At 40.3% G+C, this 19,361-nt stretch overlaps 1 protein-coding gene across 5 annotated transcripts; it reads right to left on the minus strand.

Moving 5' to 3' along the window:
- Positions 1-2,309: 2,309 nt before the first annotated feature.
- On the minus strand, positions 2,310-18,617 carry atf2 (activating transcription factor 2; the record flags this gene model as incomplete). 5 transcript variants are annotated; one of them, XM_084361320.1, is made up of 12 exons in its annotated part: positions 18,539-18,617; positions 17,868-17,940; positions 16,176-16,272; positions 15,977-16,095; positions 15,743-15,868; positions 15,136-15,314; positions 14,154-14,268; positions 12,444-12,542; positions 10,024-10,278; positions 8,853-9,059; positions 5,644-5,749; positions 2,310-2,641 (listed from the first exon to the last, which is right to left on the minus strand). In XM_084361320.1, exons 2-12 carry the CDS (start codon positions 17,913-17,915, stop codon positions 2,427-2,429), a joined length of 1,566 nt encoding a protein of 521 aa, XP_084217446.1. In that variant the 5' UTR covers positions 17,916-17,940; positions 18,539-18,617. The 5 variants fall into 5 exon arrangements, 4 of the variants coding, with proteins under 4 accessions (XP_084217446.1, XP_084217445.1, XP_084217447.1 ...); XM_084361319.1 differs by lacking the exon at positions 18,539-18,617 and adding an exon at positions 18,048-18,394; XM_084361321.1 differs by lacking the exons at positions 15,136-15,314; positions 16,176-16,272; positions 17,868-17,940; positions 18,539-18,617 and having other exon boundaries at positions 15,977-16,092.
- Positions 18,618-19,361: the final 744 nt, after the last annotated feature.

Consider the following 19,361-nt stretch of genomic DNA (forward strand, 5'->3'; position numbering starts at 1 on the left):
CATGATCAGCAAATGAAATATGATGCATTATTTCAGATTAAACTGTCCAGCAGTATATGTGGTTAAAATCCACCGATAGCTCCACCACAAACAGGGTAAATTATAAGTGAATTAAACTTTGACTTTTAATTGGTGTTTTTGAACTTTTTAAAGATCCGATTCTTTGATTAACAATTTTATCCCTAAAATCACTCAATCTGCCACTCAGAACATCCCCAAGAAACACTAAAACAGTGGAAGTTCACTCTGGTTGTGGTAAAATGTTTGATGAAGTATCATTGTGGGAAAGTTCTTCTTATAATATCTTCACTTAACTGCACAGACTGATATTAAATCAAAAATATAGTCGACTCCAGACCTTCCACAAGGTGGCAGTATACACCACAAGAAATATTTCTGTGCACCAGCAGCAGCTTTAGAGCAGGTCTTCAGATCATCACACAGGACTTTTGGGCGAGATGTTTTCTATGAACGCTGCAGTGAGACACTTGTTTTAAAGCTGCTATAGTGTGTGGAGGACAGAGCTTGTCAGCTATTGACATTATCATCATATTGTTAGAAACACAGCATAAAGCCATTTATTTGTTATTAGAAAATGTGAATATTCTTCTATATATTTCTTTGCACCTATAATTCATTCTGGTGAAACCAGAGTGCAGACATAAATGGAACCAAAGCTGGATTTTAAAGAGATATTAAAAGGTTTATTACAACAACTTATCAATTCAAATTTTATACAGAACTTTCACAAGTTACAAGTACACTTTCAACACAGTATCACACCCTCCTTTTAAAGCCAAGGTAAAACAAATAACCAAAGCTTCCATGAACTTAGAACCAACAACTCAAGTTGTAACAACTTGTTTAATGATATTTATCTGACTGAGACATTATCGAATAAACAGTTAAATTCTCGCAGAGAATTATTATCTCATGCAGATAGCGCATAACAGTAAAATTAAAAAAACAAATCATACTGTAAGAAAACAACATGTTAGCTTCTCGTAAAACTACACAGTAGTAAGCCAGTACAGACTAAGAGAAAAAGGCAAATTGAGTTGTGTGATTTGCTTCCTACTATTATTTCAATGATGAAATGCTCACAATTCTTACAAGCAGTAGTAGTGTTACTCTAATATATATGATGTGATTCCAGTTCACATCTGAATGCTTTAATTTTACATGACAACCTATCAATGAGTCAGAGAGAGGCCTATCCTAATGATTGAAACATCGTTAAGATCAGTTTTAACTGCTAACAGAGTTCATGTGATCAACAGGGCTCTGCTACTGAATCCAGACTACTCTATAAAAAAAGTACATAACACCTAGAAAGATCACGTACGATGTATCATTGATGTTATTTACAATGTTTTCTAAAAACGTCATCTAGAGTTGCGATCATGAAAACAGCATAATGTCCTTAAGTGTTCTGCATGAGACACCGAAGCCATAAAGAGTCACTTAGAAAGCAAAGACAGTATACAAAGCATTACTGAGAAACTATGTTCATGAGACCCTTAATCTGAGAAAACAGCGATCAACTGAAGCTAATCTGCATTAAAAATGTACAGAAGTAGTTTATACAAAAACATTAATGGCACTGAGTCAACGTCACCATGATTGAGTAATGGAAAAGGTACTGCAATCCTACAATCACTGCTTCAGGAACAATCAGACTACAGATGGAATGTCAATGAAATAACACACATTTCTAATCAGCTCGCCTCCTCATTAAGACTAGTGTTTTTCTTTTTTTTTTACAAACATTCAAACTTCACAATGCGACTACAGCTGATCTCACAGAAAAGTTGTCAAATTTAAAAATGGATTCAGCCATTTACATTTGTGTAATGTGACAGTATTCAAATCTACGTCTAAAAAGCTGCCGGTATCTTACATGTGGACTGTCAAAACTCTAAAAAGGTAAACCCGTCATCTCTCAAAATGTGCAAAATGGAAAAAGCAAATTTTAACAAAAAGTGACTTCATCATAAAGATAGTGCTTTTAAAAGACAGGAACACAAACTAATCGGAAATGAGCCACAACACACTTTGGTATGGTCTCTAACGATTCACTGATCGACCTTCAGAGGCCGATCGCCTTCAAATAAAAAAATATAGAAGATTAATTAATAAATAAGTCACACAAATACAAAAACATTTTAGAACCACGTGTTTTACATCTTACACCTAAAGTGCCTGTTCTTTTGTCTTCATCAATTCCAGAGAAAACATTTGCATTTTCAAAAGCGTTGCCTACAGAGGACAAAAATGGACCAAACTTAAACAAACTTAATTAAGAATAAATTAAAAACAATGTGGTCCAAACTGAAGCGGAGAGAGAATCCCTTTCCTCTGTGTGTCAGAGAGATCAAGGAGGCAACAGCCCTCCAGTGCTGACGATCGTGGACAGTTCAGGACGATCAACTCCCTGAAGGCTGCGAAGGGGTGGCGCCCCTCCGCGACTGGCTCTCCTCTGTGCTCTGGTTCGATGTGGTGGTGGACGGGGCGGAGGTGGCCGGGGTCGCGGAGGAGGAGCTGACCCCGTTGGACGTGCTGATGGAGCTGTGCTGGATGGCCTCGTTCTGGGGGCTGCCGGGGACGGACATCTCCTCGCAGCTCTCGTCTTTGTCGGAGACTGTGTTGGGAAAGACGAGAAAAAGAAGACGCTTGAACTGTAATATTTTGGAGTTTCTTACAGTCGTTTTGTGATCCAGGAATGCTCGGGAAAGCTTTGTCACGTAGGCCTAATCAGATGTAAAACTGCTATTTGCATGTGGTGTATGCAAACGCTTTCATTAATCCCCATAATGCTACTTCTGCACCCCTTCCTTTAATTAAAGCTCCAATGTCAATTTAAACCCACATCATAAGGGTACATTACATTCTGGGGCATGTGGCAGTGTTTCCCACCCCTAACTGCATTCTCATTTGTTTTTTGTTACCTTGCCAACTACTGCAGCGACAGATGATTACAGCACCTGATTTTAATGATGCTCACACTGGAGAGTAGGGAAGACTTGGAGTCGAAATGCCACCAGCTGTTAGGCAGTTGCATTGAATTAATTGGATCCTGATGGAAAAAAAGACTCCACTCTCATGCTCTGTTTCGTAAAGGAATAAGGAGCACAGTGATAATTAATATTGTTAATGATATGAAGTCACTTGTTATGGCACTTTGTAATTAATGACTGGGTTTCCTGTTTGAAATGTAAAATACAGATTCCATAGCAAGAGGAAGCAATTAACGTGCAATACAAATGTCTTCACATTAGAGGCTTCATCCGCCTTCTTGACTGGACTTTGACCGCGTGATTTAGTGCAAGTGAATGTCAAAGCGCTATAAACTCCCTTGCTGTTTTACTATACAGAAGGTCAACCTCAGAATAAATCAGCTTGGTGGTTTTGTTCCATGTTCAAGTGAACATTATTACTCCTAACGACATTAAGGGGTGGCGAGCTGATATATCATAATACTCAGAGATTCTGGTTCCCTGGGCAGCCGGAGCTTCTTTCTGCACTCCTGATTTCTGAAGTGGGGTTCGCTGTAAGCAGATGGACAGCTTGGTGTGCCAAGTGAAAGCGTGTCCTGGCTTGTTTGTGGGGTAGTCTGGATAATTTCCCCCCACCTGCCATGGCTACGCCTGGGCAGGACGATGAAGGGTATTACCAGGTCTGGAGGGCAGAGGAGCCTTACGGGATATGTAACACTGACAAAATGAACGGCTTGATGAGGCCTTTACATGAGCGAGGGGCACTGATCAGTCACAATTAAATAATGTGCTTTACTAATTTGGAAAGATAGATTTTTTCAGTGATTCCCAACCAGGAGTACTCGCGCTCCAGCGACAGCATGTACTTATGCAGTTGCCAGGGGGAGGGCTACATAAAAGACAGACTCAGTGGAGCAGCTTAACTAATTTGAAATAACATAAATTACAATTTTCAATTAATAATATTAAGTTAATACCAGTAAATCAGTTAGCGAGCAAGCAAAGATGACTACACAGTTAGCTAAAAGTAATGAATAAACAGTTCAAATGGGTAAATGACACGTATAAACGGTTGAAATAGCTACAACAATTGGATATTTTTAACTAACTAACCTAATTCAATCCTTGAAATAGTGCAAAAGCTCAAAGTAGTAGGTAAAACTTGAAATATATAACTCGAAGTAGAATGGATAATTGGATAAATTAGCTTATGGTAAAGAATAAATGGTTAAAATTGCTAAAGGTAACCATTTGCAATAGTGTAAAAATATTCACTCATAAATAATCAGTAGTATTAAACAACCTCCAGTTTGACATCAGTTCGAAAGAACACATTTGGAGCATGATGGGTGGTCTTGATGAAGGGGCACTTGAGCGTAACTGATAGGGCTGTGGGGGGACATCAGACAGAGATGGTTGGGAACCAATGGATTATTTCATTCTGCCACTTTACCAGATATTTATTTTCACTCTCACATTAGTTGGCTTTTCGTCTTGGCTCGTCTCAAAACAACCCAACATGTCATCATGAGACAAACTGATGAACTGGGGTATTTGGATGAGGTTATATTTTCCCAAACAGGGTAAAAAGTGATCCAAAAGTCATCCTTCAGAAAGGACAGACATCCTCAGCAAACACATGAGAAAGATGACCCACTTCATCTGCGGATCTTACTAAAAAACAAGAAAAACAATCCAGGAGATACCAAATGAGACCTGGCTCTGACAGCCCACTCTAGCCTGGAAACCATCAGTCCCATAATACACATGACGTGTGTCAGTGGGATGGTTAGCAATAAGGGATGCATAATGAACAGCCAAGCCTGCTGGACACCCCACAACGAGAACGCTCTGCAGTCTTGTCAAGCTTGCTGCTTTAATGGACTCATTTCAGAGGCAATCATTGTCAATACAAGTCAGCGGAGGCGTTTAGAGCACAGTGGAGAAGTGGCTTGGAGCACACTTGTTCTCGTTGCATATTGGCTCACCTGTGAGGGAAGGTGAGTTATGACCAAAAAGTCAGAATGACAGTGCTCCAGTCTCGGGAAACGAAGAAATATTGGTGATATAATTCTAAATGAGACCACATGATGAACAGGAACTGGCATGGAGACGACAGGCTGACTACAGGAAATTTAAATGAACAGGCTGCAAACGGCAGAATCGTCTCGTACGTTCAAATATTCATAAAGATGATCATTGTATGGGAACTGAATTTAATTACCGTATGTAGGTGGTACAAAATGAGAGATCATGCTTTCTCATCCAATTCTTGACAACCCAAGCATTTAGTTTTTGGACATCCTTGCTGCAGACTTTTAGCTTCATTCTCCTTCAGACAAATGTTTACTTTGGGTGTCGAATGTGGAGAAAACAACTTTCTTGTGGATACCACCTGTGGCCTCCCGAAAAGACTCAGACACTGCTGCTGGTGAGAATTTTTCAGAAACAACACTGCCAATAAATATTTTAACTTTTTCAAAGTTTTTTGTTTATGTTTTTTATAAAAGAAAGAAGGGATGTGCTATGTCAATAGCTCTTTCTGCATGGCCTCAAGCAAGACATGTCCTTCTAGTGGTTAGCTGGAGCTCGTTTTCGACGCATTTCACTGGCAGCCTCGGGCTGAGAATAATGGAGCATTACTCACTGTGATAGCCAGATTTCTTCTGCATGGCGGTTACAGGGCAATCTTTATGAGCCAGAAGAAGCTGCTTCAGCTGAGCCACTTCGTTTCGCAGCAGGGTGACTTCATTCTTTGGGAGAAACGAGACACAACAGGCACTCAATAAAATGGTCACTCTGGAGCGTACAGTGTGTCAGATTACCACATGAAGACAAACGGACGACATATAGTTCAAATCTGTAAAAATAAAACCAGAGAGTTACTATATATCTTATATTTAAAAGGTCCAGTGTGCCGGATTTAGGGGGATTCGGGAGGATCTTTTGGCAGAAATGGAATATAAGATTCATAATTATGTTTTCATTAGTGTATAATCACCTGAAAATATTTATGATTGTGTTTCCATTCCCTTTAAATGAGCCTTTTATGTCTACTGAGGAAGCACTTCCTCTTTAGTGCTGTACTGCCCTGTTTGTACGGTAGCCCAGAACAGACAAACCGATCACTGACCATATGTTACCATAGGGGAGGCTGAGGGGAGGGGCATTTTGTTGGTTGCACTCTGCAACCTCACCGCTAGATGCCACTAAATCCTCGACACTGACTGATCCTGACACACTCACTTGCTATTTATGTTTTTTTGCTTGTTTGCAAAGTCGCTCTGTATGTACCGTATAAATGTGACAACTGGTTTACAGTTTTTTTAAAAGCCAGAATAGTTACTGTAGCTGCTTAGCTAAAAGCATTAGCATGTCTTTTCAAATGGATTAAGGACTTTCCATCAGCATGGGGCTTAGCAGATAATGACTGAATTATCATTTTTGGGTGAACTGTTCCTTTAACAACTGTCCGTTTCTTTCCAATCTTTAAACTGCTTGTGTTATTTTCTGTGGTGCCCAGTGTTGTTATACTTGTTTTGTTTCTGTCTTTGCCCTGTTGTTTTTTTTTTAAGGCTTTTTTAAAGACCTTGGCCAGAGGACAACACATGAAAAATAGCCTTTTGGTTAATCTGGCATTTTTACTCATGAATTACCATGTGTTTATTATTTGGCATTCATAACTCCTCTAAACTAAACTAAACTAAACTAAACTAAAACTGATATATCTGCAAAAAGAAAATATCAACTTGCCTAACTTCCTGGTATAGCTTGAACCCAGAAAAGACAGCTAGATAAGGACCTAAGTCATCACAGGATCCTGAGTAAGAATGCACCCAAAAACCTGCAAATACACAGTAAGTGTTCAATACTGTATATACAACAAACTGCAGCTTGAATGTGGCTTTGTGCCCCCTCTACATGAATAGCTGAACCTTTTATGTGCCATCAGATTTTAATGCCAATTATTAATGGGATCACAGGGGTAAATTCTCAAGACCTCCTTTGTACAGTAAGTACATGAACACGACATTACTGCACAGAAACTCATATTTTCTTCCCCGAGAAACAGCACACACAGGGAAAGGTAGCAACATAATGAATGAATTCAGAATAAAGTATGATGCACTTCTTCATTTATGCTTTTCCTGCACAATAATTATGGGCCTTCACTGGATACCGACCAGAACGTTTGTCAGAGGTGAGCTGTTCGGATCGTCAGTGCAACTTTGTGGATGCTGCCGAGATTTACACACTCGTGCCGTTACAGCTCCCGGGGGAACCGAGGATTTCTGCATGTCGTAAAAGGGAGCCACATTACGCTGAAGGTGACTTTAACTGGATTTAGAGCGGCCGGGGGCCCGCGGAACACCCAATGGCAGATTTAAGCTCCTTCTCTTCTCCTTTAAAGGACTATGGGCGGCTTAATCTATTAGTCTAAAAGCAGCCAATTTATTTGATTCCATCTGTTTAGTCTTGCTGCTGTTGGCAGAGCTGAGCTATTGTAAGACAGATTTAAACACAGCTGGAAGGGGGCGCATGTATCACATGTAGCCAATGCCATATTCACTGCGCTCTCACTTCTGTTACTGCTGCCAGTTGCAGCCAATACAAACACTGGTGCTCCTTTAAAACTCTCCCTCCACTCTGCCATGAGGGAGCGTACAAGACAGACTTAGTAGTCAAGAGTCAAAAATGTCCACATCCGTTCCAAAAGACATACCATTTTTAATTTAAAATACAAACCGTTTGATTGATTTACAGTTAAAGCCATGACAGTGATGCTGCCGCTAACACTCAAACTGCATCACACCTGGAATTTTAATCTGGACTTTTGAGAGTTAAACTTGTTTCTAACTTTGCGAATTAATCGAAAGTGAGCAAATGGGCCTTAGGTGATGCTGGGAGCCCTGTGAGCTGCCTGGTCTGACACCTCATTAAAAAACCAGTTAAGGATGATGTTAAAATAATTGTGCATCATTAGAGGCAGTTTCACTGATCAGCTGGGCCATGTCAGCATGGGGGTTTTAACAAAAACTGCACTGCTGATTAATGCCTTCATATAAAGCGCCCTTTTATTCTCTGCCACATGTTGTTCCCTTCTTTGTAGTTAACAGCGATGCGATCTGTTTATAACCCCATTCACACACCTATCATCCCCCCTTTCATCTACCTATATTTAAAAAGAAGCTCAGCTAGTGCACTCATGACAAGTGGTGATATGGTGATAACGTATTTTTGAACCAAATATTAACGACATGAACCCATTTCATTTCCACCGCTGTCTGTCCCCTCCTCCACCCTCCACATCTTACTCTGCTTTCATAGAAAAATAAGACAGTGAGCAAATAAACACCACATCTCATTTAATTGTCTGGAACACCGATGTGCCGCACCCCCGGCTCACACTTATCAACAGAGACAGCGGATACATGAACTGTTTCGAACTTGTCAGCATCAGATCCTAATTGCTTCCAGCAAAATGAAGGTTCAAAAAGACACCTTTCCCTGGGAGATTTTTGAGGCCATTCAGTAAACTGCTGAGACAGAAGCGAAGACACGCTTGCGCGCGGCTGACATCTGGAGGATACATCTTTATTGACAGGGACGTATCGATGTAAAGGGCTCACACACCGCTGCTGTCACACGGCAGCTCTTCTTAATCGGCTTTAATGACTTCATCACCACAGAAGGGAAAAGTCTGCGCACACACTCTTACACTAACGGCACGTGATGATAAACAGACACAAGCATGCATACATACACACACAAACTGACACATTGATGCATAAGAGCACGAAAACAAAGACGGATGAAGCGGCTGTTGTTACATGCAGTAAGAAGGTAAAAGAGTACCTGTAGTTGTCCGTTCATGGAGTTGAGGTCCTCAGCCTTCTTCTCCAGAGACTGGACCCACACTTTCCTTTTCTGCCGACAGCGAGAGGCTGCGGCACGGTTACGCTCCAGGAACTTGCGCCGCTTCTCGTCGGGGTCTTCGCTTGTGGTTCTGCGCCGCCGACCCCCTGTGCTGGGAGGGTTTTGCGCAGGGGGCACTGGGGACGCCTGAAAAATAATAATAATACAAGACAATAACTAGGAGAACAAAACCATGACAACATCTGTAATATCCTGCTGTGCAGCACTAAATAGTGCATACAGAGTAACTGAACTGATGTGGTTAGATACATATCATATTATAGTTGCTGTCACTCATCACGTTATGCACTCAGTTTAGTTACCTTTACATGATTTTCAGGAAAGTAATCTCACCTCATTACCAATTAGATATGTCAGATTACACACAGAAAGACATAATCAAATCCAGCTTTAGATCATCATCAAGTTTAAACAATGCCATATTATATGTTGTTCTGCTTACAAACGGCTTTATAAGCAAGAAGGAATCATATTTAGTTTTAGCTAAAAGCTAACCGTGAAAAAGCTAGCTACCACAAATGTATATACAGGTACCGTCTATTCAAGCTGAATATTGTTTGAATGCTACTGCTGACAAAATACCTGGACTTTGGTATCAAAGACCTTTTTTTCATTTAACAAATGAAGACAAAGATCTCAAAAAGTTGTCTGAACACAAGCTGCTGTACAAGAAGTGACTAAAAATTTACAATTTAAAAATAATTACATTTTAATTAAAAATATGTAAGATTACAAATCTGACCAGACATTTGATGCCAGCTTTTGTTACCTCTTTGTTATTACAGGTACATTTTGGCCAGTAGACAAGTATTACTGAGCTTGAACTGTTAATAATTAAATAAAATAATCAAAAAATCACTATTAAACTATTTGTTGGGGGCTGTTTTGTTTCACATTTCATCTCGGCCATATTGCTATTTTAATAATATTTTGTTGAACTGTGCAGCCCTACAAGCTAGTAAACGTATTCTTTGACTTTGATAAGATGCACACACCCACAGATCACAGACACAGTCTCTTCTGTGGAGCTACATTGAAACACTGTGCAGTGAGTACAAGTTTGTCTCTATTCTGGAGTTTGAATGCTTACAGGTGTCTCTGTGGTGGAGGTGGCCGGCTGCTGAAGGGAATGAGGAGAAGGTTCCCCAGTCGTAGGCAGGTGAAGCGGCGGAGCAGGAGATAGGACTGCGGCCGGGGCTGGTGTTGGGGTCGGAGTTGGAATTGGGGTTGGGGTCGGAACAGGAGAAGCGGGAGCAGCAGTGTGGGTTACAGAGCTGCTCTGGACTTCACCACCATCTCCGTTGGTTACCTGAGGAGGCTGCTGGCTTAACGTGGCTTTCAGTTTCTGTGAAGATAAACCAGCAGTCATGAAATGTTCATGCAAGGGTAGGGGAGGGTTAGGCAGTTTGCAAATCTTACACACTGGACCTTTAAGGTTGTAGAATGGGATTATAAAAAAGAATTAATCAAAAACTGAAAATGATTTTAAAAAGTAAAATTACACTTTGCAAAGACACAAAGCAAAAACTGAGCTGACTGATGTTGGATGTAGCACTCCTCACATGTATGTTGTACATTTAGGTTGTAATCCTATCCATATCTCAGAGTTGATGGACATCCTAGGCTCATAATGTGGTCCAAACTACAGAACATTTTGTTGTTGTTTTTTTTTACTAGGATTGCATATGACAAACACAAACACAGCCCATTCACAGAAACTGTTTCTCTGCAGATCGGTGCCCATGATTCACAGGCCAATTCCTCCAGTATCAAACACCGAGCAAACAAGGTGAAAGTGAATGAGCCTTTCGAAGCAATAACAAAGTGAGAGGGAATACATTTACATGAGAAAACAGAGGACCACATTATTCTAACAACTACCTTTGCCAGACCAATCTATCTACCAAATTAGTTTATCGTGTAATACCCTTCCAGAAGCTCTTCTGGCAGAAACAAGATATTATTCTCTTGGAATGGCCCATAGAAAGAGGGAAAAGCCAGTCAGATTCATATTTCATCTCTGCCATGGAAACCTCATCAGTGTAATAACCCTCCATCTCATGGGTGTTATTCAACCATCTGCTACTATATTACTTATCTTTATTTTGCAACTAATTAACAGCATAATCTTCTAAATTCAGCAAGTTAATTATCATTATTGTGGTCTTTGCAGCATCATCAGTCCTTGTAAAGTGCCGTCTCTGCGCCCCTTGAGAGCCGGGTGGGGGCGGGGAGCAGGCAGGTTGAGCGGGGGTCTGTTTTCTTGACGCGGGCTCATTAGGTGTTTGCTGATGAGCCGAGTGCAGTGGGAGGTGCCGGCAGTAAGAGGGGGGGGCGCAGGTCAGGCAGGATTCTGCTGAACAAAAGGTTCCATGCAGGGTGAGGCCGACTTAATGTGCCTCGCTGAGCGTGTGCCAGGATGCCCCCAGCTGGCTTTCGTTGGTAGCCCCCTCCGGTTGGCCCCGGTGACGGCGTGCTGAGCGCAACGCTGTCTACGCGTTTGTCATCTCCCTACCCCATGATCCCAAACAACACCCCCTCCCCTCCCTCTTGTCCTCCTACTCGCCAGTCAGGATCAATCCTTCCCTCCCAACACACACAAACACACACACACACACCTCCTCGCCGCAGTTTATCTGTTAATTTCCACAGGCGGAGCATGCTGCGAACACTTACAGGTTCTGTGATCCGCGCTTCATCACATTGCCACTGATCTCCCACACAACACTTCATATCCCTGCCCTTCAACCATCACTTCTTACACAGGACGAATGGGTTACAAGACTGCTATGACCGTCTTCTCCCCACAGAGAAACAGTTGGAATATTTATGTACAGTAGCTTCTTTCTTTTAGTAGCTGAATTATTCTGAATCAACACGGCTGCAACTACGGCTAATTATCACAATCAGTTGATTTACCATTTTATCTATAAAATATCAGAAAAAAGAGTCATTAGATGTCATTTTTCGACTGACCAACAGCCCAAAACCCAAATTTATTCAGTTTATTATCAGGTATGCCAAAGAAAAAGCAGCAAATTCTTCCCTTTTCTTTATTGGTATTGTTTTCAGCATCCAGTTTTGTAAAACACTTTGGACTGCGTCTTTGCACCAAGACGTGCTATACAAATAGTTATTATTATTATCATTAGTACTAGTAGTAGTACTATTGAAAGTAAAAGCAGCAAATGTGTATTTTTCTTTTAAAATGACTACAACGAATAATTGATTCATTTTCTATGAACGAAATAATCACCTAATCACTGCAGAAAAGAAAAACTACATGGTAACACTGATGAAAGAGGGATACTAATTAAAAATCTAACGACGCCGTTTTTGTAATACTTCACACCTAGCCTTTCACTAGCGCCCTCCTCTGGTCAAAGAAAGCAGCTGCTCGCTGATCGTCGAGCTCTCTCATTACTTTGGTTGTTATATCTCTCTCAGATGGGAAATAACAGACACAACATGGAAAATAACATTTGATGTAAAAGAAGAGATAATTAATACCAGCTTTGCTTCTGACTGGACGGGCTGTGGCTGCGGTTGTGGCGAGGGAGGTCCTGGGATCCCGGGGACATTAGGCACTACGGTGACAGGTCTGACAAGCTGACGGCAGAGACACAGAGACAGATCAGCATAGATAAAATTAGTCTTCGGCAGTAAAAAGGCAGGCAGTGCTCCCCGCACACAACACAAACACACACACACACACACACACACACACAGCCACGGCAGGCTCTCAGAGTTTCCTCATATCTCAGCCTCATTACGTTGGATGGCCTGTTATTTTGTGGAGGCAGCGCCACATGGAGATGCAGTGTGCACGCTAATGAACCTCTGCCTGCCTGCGTGAGAGCATATGGACAGGGAAGCTGAAGAGAGGATGGAGAGACACGAGTCGGAAGGCCAGAGCCGGGCCTCCTCTCGCTGCTGCTGACAATGAGACAGAGGGAGGTGGGGAGAGCTGGAGGGGAGGGGGGGGTGATCGAGTGAAAGGGAGGCTCACTGGTGGCTCATGTTCTCCATCTACTTTTGCCCTCCTTTACTTGTCAGCGGCTTTCCCAGTCCCCACAGACTGGGAAGATGTGAAGTTTTTTCCCTGCTGTGCTGCTATCAGGAGATAATCATCTGCTGCTCAGTGTTCCACACAGACAATCAGCACTACAGTGAACAACAAAACAAGCTTCCACATGGGGGAGTTCAAAAATATACCAACAAGACTTTTGTTTACAACATGTTTTCCATGAGACTCTATCGGAGTTGTAGTTATAATTGGTTAGCAGAACACATTAGTAGTATCATCTACCGGCTCTGCCAGGAATCAAAAGCTAATCGTACAAGGACAAATGGCAGCGAAGCATCCTGGACTGGAGCCTGCTGTGCTTCAGCCAAATCCATCGTCTTTGCAACAGTGACACACAGTTTTACTCTAAAGTCCATTATTTCACTCAACCTCCACAGCTCGGCGATGTCTGCCAAATCTGAGGTGCCAACGCTGTAAATAGTCCCTCTGTCCAAGTAGAGCAGAGAAAATATGTGGTAATAATGCATCTGAATGTCACTCTAGAAGGACTTGAGTTATACTGAAGTGAATGATTGTCCGTTCAACATTTCCAATTTAAAATGTGACTAACAAACAGTGGCCAACAAAGCATAAAGTAATTCAACACGGCCCAGTGATTTTGTTCTACTACACGCTGGACTAAACGGGTCATCTAAAAAGACTCGATAGAGAAGGAAAGATGCTTTAGTTCATTGGTTGAGTGGCTGCTCTGGAGCTTAGTAGGACGTGACTGGAAGTTCTAGATCAGCTACTAAATGAACCTTGTAGTAGAGATCATGTGGTCAACTGTTGTTTTCAAGATCAAGATGAACTTTAAAGCTCTACTTTGACACTAGTATGAATGAAAAGTGCTACAAAAAATGTAAACATCTACAGTTCCATGTAAACTTTACCTGCTGAAGATCATGTGATATAACTGAAAGCTTGTTAACAGTTATTTAATGGAGCTTGAGATGAGATCGTCTTCTCAACAAATCCTACTGGTCCAGTGAGTAAAAGGTCACTGCATGAATTCTTAAATCTCTGATTGTTTTAATCAAAGAGTCGTTACATTTTTTCAGAATAATCAAGAAAAAGTCTCATTTCGAAATTCTGCTTAACCTCTAAAACACTGAAACAAAAGATGAACATAACACAACCAGCAGAACACTCACGGGGATTGTAGTTGGGATATGTACACTTGAGCTTGTAATAGACGCAGGTATAGCAACTGGCATGGTCTGGCCGTTAGGCAGCTGTAAGAGCACAGGGAAGGTGCCAGACACTGGGCTGAAAGAGGAAGAGAGAACAAACCCCAATGAGTAAAATAACAAACAACTTTGTGATTAACACACAAAACAGAATTCGTCATTGATTACATACAATGATGGCTACTAATATACAAACATTATGTCGTAAACGGGCAACAACTTATGGAAATAAAGTGCAACTAAAACAAAATCCAACTCAAAATACACCTGTTGCGTGACAGGTTCAAGCAATAACAATGGGTGAACACATGTTGTTACATTAGACCCCATGAGTGACATCAGTCTTGCCCAGATATGGACTTCTGGTTTTGAACAACACAGGGGATTTTTATACATCTATTTAAAATAGAGGATACCTTTATCCAAGTAACCTGCAACTTACACATGCAAGTGTGTAACTGGGCTTTGGGAGTTAAACTGCATATGTGCAGTCAATCATAATTGTTCAGACAGATATTTAAAAGTCCAATTTACTTCAACTTTGACCTTTTAAACTTACTGTAGCTGTGACTCTGTTTCACGAGCAATTTCACAGGCATACACATCCATTTGGCTAGCTCTGACTAGCTTGTTTAGTTGAGTAATGACCTCCTATTGTCGTTTTGCCCTAAATGTAAATGTAAATGTTTTATTTATTTTTTCACCACTTGAAAATTGTCCATATTTGAGCATTGCTGATGTTGTTCTTGAAGATGGGACTGATGAGGTCTACAGCCAAACATTAAAAAAATCCTGCAGAGGGCAAATAAATCAAAAAACAAAACAAGCACATGCCTCATGAAATATGAGCTCACCAGACAAAACTGCACAAATATAAATTAAAAGAGAAAAAAAGATGACTTAATGAAACTATGATTTTTAAAAATGGACGTTTGGAGTTACTTACACTATAGGCCTATTAGTGGATGGGACTTGGGTTATAACAGAGCTAGATGTTGGTGACGGGAGAGCTTGCTGTATTACAACACTAGCCTCTGAGGTTGCTAGAAGTACATTGGGAACTTGGAGGGATGCAGGATGGACTATAGCAGATGTTGGCAGTGAGGCTGGCTGCAAGGATATATCCTGAAAACATCATAGAAGACCTTAACTTCAACAAGTGTTTAATCAACACCAGATTCTCTAGATTACTTCTATTGATAAAGATTATGCCTAAATTTCACCGTATTCTTCTCGATATTAGCAATGAAAGAAATAAACAAATGGAAATATATTCCTTTAAGTCATGTAAGATGGAAGGTTTCTTAATAATAATTTTGAGCAGTACCATTAGTATTTTTTCACTAAATCAGACACAAGAACTATCTTTGAGACTAAGTCAAATTAAAACCAGTAAATAATCTGATTACTTATTAAACTGATATTCATTCCAGTGGATCTGCAAATCAAGAGTAAATTACCAATCACAGAAACAGCAGAACACCTTTCATTCACTCATGATAGCCTTGTAAACTTTCTGTTGTTAGCACAAACAGCCTAGTCAAAGGCTGTACCTTGTCATCATTTGTTGTAGATTCAGGGTGAGGCAGAGGGCTGTCTCGATGTGCCTCCAGAGGTGTGGGTTCCTCAGTTTTGTTGCGTATGATAGGCGTTGCAAGAGGTGACAAATCCAACGGTAACTAAAGAAAATTAAGAATAAATCACCTCAATAAAACAGATCAGGGATAGAAATGCTCACGATGGGACAAACATATGATTTGCTGACAGAGTTAGACAACAACAACAACCTTTTTAATGTCATCTTCAGTAGCTTTTTTGAAGTCATGGTCAAATGGACTTGCAAGTTCGTTGAAGAGGCCGACCTCCTCGCAGTTCTTCAAAAAGCGGGTGGGTGTAGGGGTTTGGTCTGTGATGGAAGAAAACCTTCAGTCACTGTCAGGTAAAGTATCAATTACATCCAAATATCTCAACTTCAGGAGAACTTACCAGCGATGATGACACTGTCGTTCCTCGCTGGGCCAAACTTCAGGGTCATCTCATGTTTGTGTTTGTGGACAGCCAAGTGATCCTCATTTGTAAATCTCTATGGAAGGTCAAAGAAAGAAAACAGGACAGGAGGACAGTCAGACAGGACCTGTTTGGATAAAGTCCAGAGCATCTGTTTGAAGCATAAAGCGTTTAATCAAGTGCAGCAACTGACCTTGTGACAAACATTATGTCTTATATTAAACATCTTTGCTCTCATTTCTCAGATTAAGCCCAAAACATTAGTTACTGCACCGCTGCTTTAGCTTTGAATACAAATGTGCGCTCCAGGTTTAATATATTTCATCAACATTTACATATTCATAATGGCACCGTTTATGCTAGAAAGACTAAATCAGTTTAAACATTTAGTGAGAATTTGTTTTTTGGATTTCGGGGACCTGAGGTTCAGTTCATACTTTGGATATGCACACTTATATATACTGAGTTTTTCAAAAAGGATGACACAATTACTTTTAATACTCACTAGCTCTGAATTGGATTCCTTTAAGGCCAAGAAAAATTAACAAATACATACACTGCAAACCTGGCAGTGTGGGGGGAACTCTTTTTATACCACTATGCAGGAAAACTATGGGACATTCAATTGTTTTGAAATTAATAAAGAAAAATACAACAACATATGCGAGCAGATCAATTAGTTTAACATGGTAAATCATGCAAATTAAAATACATTATTTCTAGAATTTGTTCATTTTTTCTTCAAATCATTTAAGAGGGTCGAGGGTAAAGCCCTACTGATACAAGTTTTTTTGCACCAATGCTGATAGGGGAGTAAAACAATTCAGATATCAATATATCAGCTGATATTCACACGTTTTTTAAATGACCCCTTAAATGTGGTTATCAAACACTGATAAAACAAAGATTCGTACATAAAAGAGGCAGGATATTTTACAGTTTAACAATAAACTTTGTCATCCAAAAGTATATCAGTGCACTGACACAATACACTTCATAGGGAATTTTGTAATTATAAATTACCCCTTTTTCTGCATTATAATCTCTAAAAAAGTTTTCAAATCAGTACATTTAGACAACATGTAAACCATGTACACCATGATAGGCCAATATCAGCCAACTACTATACCGGTCAAGCTCTAGTGACTGGTTGGGTATATATGGGATATATTTTCAATTTCAATTTCAATTTTTCAATGATCAACTGGACATGGGTACTTTCCCAGAGCTTTCCTATTTCCAGCAGGGGCTCCGAAAGCCCCGGTTTCCCTGTATGCTAGTTGCTTTTTGGTAATCTTGCAAATTTGTTTGGGAATCTGCACCAGTAAAATTGTAAATCAACTGGGTCTGGCACTTTTACATAATCTTGTGGTCCTACTTTCTGATATGGCTCTGTTCTAAAGATGGATTAAAGATTAAAGATTAGATAAAACACCTGATTTATTTTGGCTCAACTTATGTTTTCAGCCACAAGCTAAGTGATGCACATATAACCTTTTTTAGTATTTCAGTTCAAGTCTAAGAGCACTGGATGATTTCTTGGTCTTTGAACAAAATATGATGAAGCTGCCGTATGTAGTGTCTGTGTGCACTGTGTTTATGTAGGTCTAAACACAAGGTAATTTGAAATAGTGGCACAAAGTGACATTTGTGATGACAGAGATGACTTACCTGTCCACACCCAGGAGCAGTACATTGGAAAGGTTTATCATCACTCATATTAAGGGATTCCTGTTGTGTCACCCTGAAATTAGACAGGAAAAGTGAATGTCAGCAGACAAAAAGATGTTTGTAAAGATTTTTGTAAAACAAACACTGTGGTTATAGAAAATATTATTTCAGCAAACGCACAGAGCTGATATCGAGTAATGTTTGAGCATCAGACGGTTGAAAGCTGGAAATATGGACAAAGCATATCGATGATGGGCGGCTGCTTTGGTTGTTTACACCTCGCTGTCATAAAAGACGCAAAATTCTCGGTCCAATTACTTTGGTACAAATACACGGCTGAGGAGGACATCTTAAGCTACCCTCGGCTGACAAATGTACCCTTTAAGGGTTGTAAATACCACTTCTCATCATGAGTAGGCGTCAAACAAAACATATAACGTTATGACAGAGAGATTATCTGCTCCAGTCGCTTCCATGGAAAGCCTGAGCCCTGCGTTAACATACAAGCGTCGCCATGTTTGGACCCTAATATCACAGTAAACAGAGGAGATGTCAACGTTTATTTCGAGGCCGTTTCGTTGTACCGGAGCACAAGTCCCTCCCGGTGACAGAAATTATGTCTTTTACAACCGCTTTGTAGCCATTCACTATGAGTTTATGTGATCACTTACCCCTCAGCCACAACCCTTGATGTCCAAAATCCCACGTCTGTTCCGAACTATCGCGAGAGCAGCTTGGGCTCTTCCGTAAACGTCACAGTCGGACACAGCCAAGATGTCAGTACCTTTTTTTTTACTATGTTTGACCCTCATCAAGTAGTTAAAGTGACAGCTATGTAGGACTTTCATTAAATATGCCCCCCAGACATGTTTTTAAACACATATACATGCTTTCAATAGTAATTTTCTGTGTATATATAAGAATATTATTTCGTTTAGTTACTGAACACAATGTACCCTTCTTCCATTCCCCGTTCATGTCCTGCAGGCTTCAAGTTTCCACACCACCTTTATAAGTTGCAAACTCGTTGGAAGGTACTTGAGGTTATGTGCACCACACATATCTGTTGATGTATCTCATTTACAAAAATGGATTGTGGTATCCTGTGTTAACTTTTAATGATGTATCTGGTAACTACTAACACAGCTATCGACAGAGGGATTTATCTTACTATTAGCTACTATTCAGTGATATTAAAAATATATCAGCAAACATGTTTGCCTTCCTTTTCATCCTAAGCGGTCAGCTACACAGGCATTTGTTTGGTCTTCAACTGTTGATTTTATCCTTTCTGATTGATCCGTCAATTTATTTTGATGAATCATTGGCTATAAAATGTAAAAGGTCCATCAACAGTTCCCAAGAGGACACATTCACCAAAACCCTAAGATATTTCATTTACAATGAAATAAAACCTGTAAAAATTGTAAAACCATACTCTTTAAAAGCTGAAACAAGCAAATGGTGGGTAGATGTGCTTGACCTGTGACAAAT

The sequence above is a fragment of the Pagrus pagrus genome, assembly GCF_965226575.1.
Source record: "Pagrus pagrus genome assembly, chromosome: 9".
Taxonomy (NCBI): Eukaryota; Metazoa; Chordata; class Actinopteri; order Spariformes; family Sparidae; genus Pagrus; species Pagrus pagrus.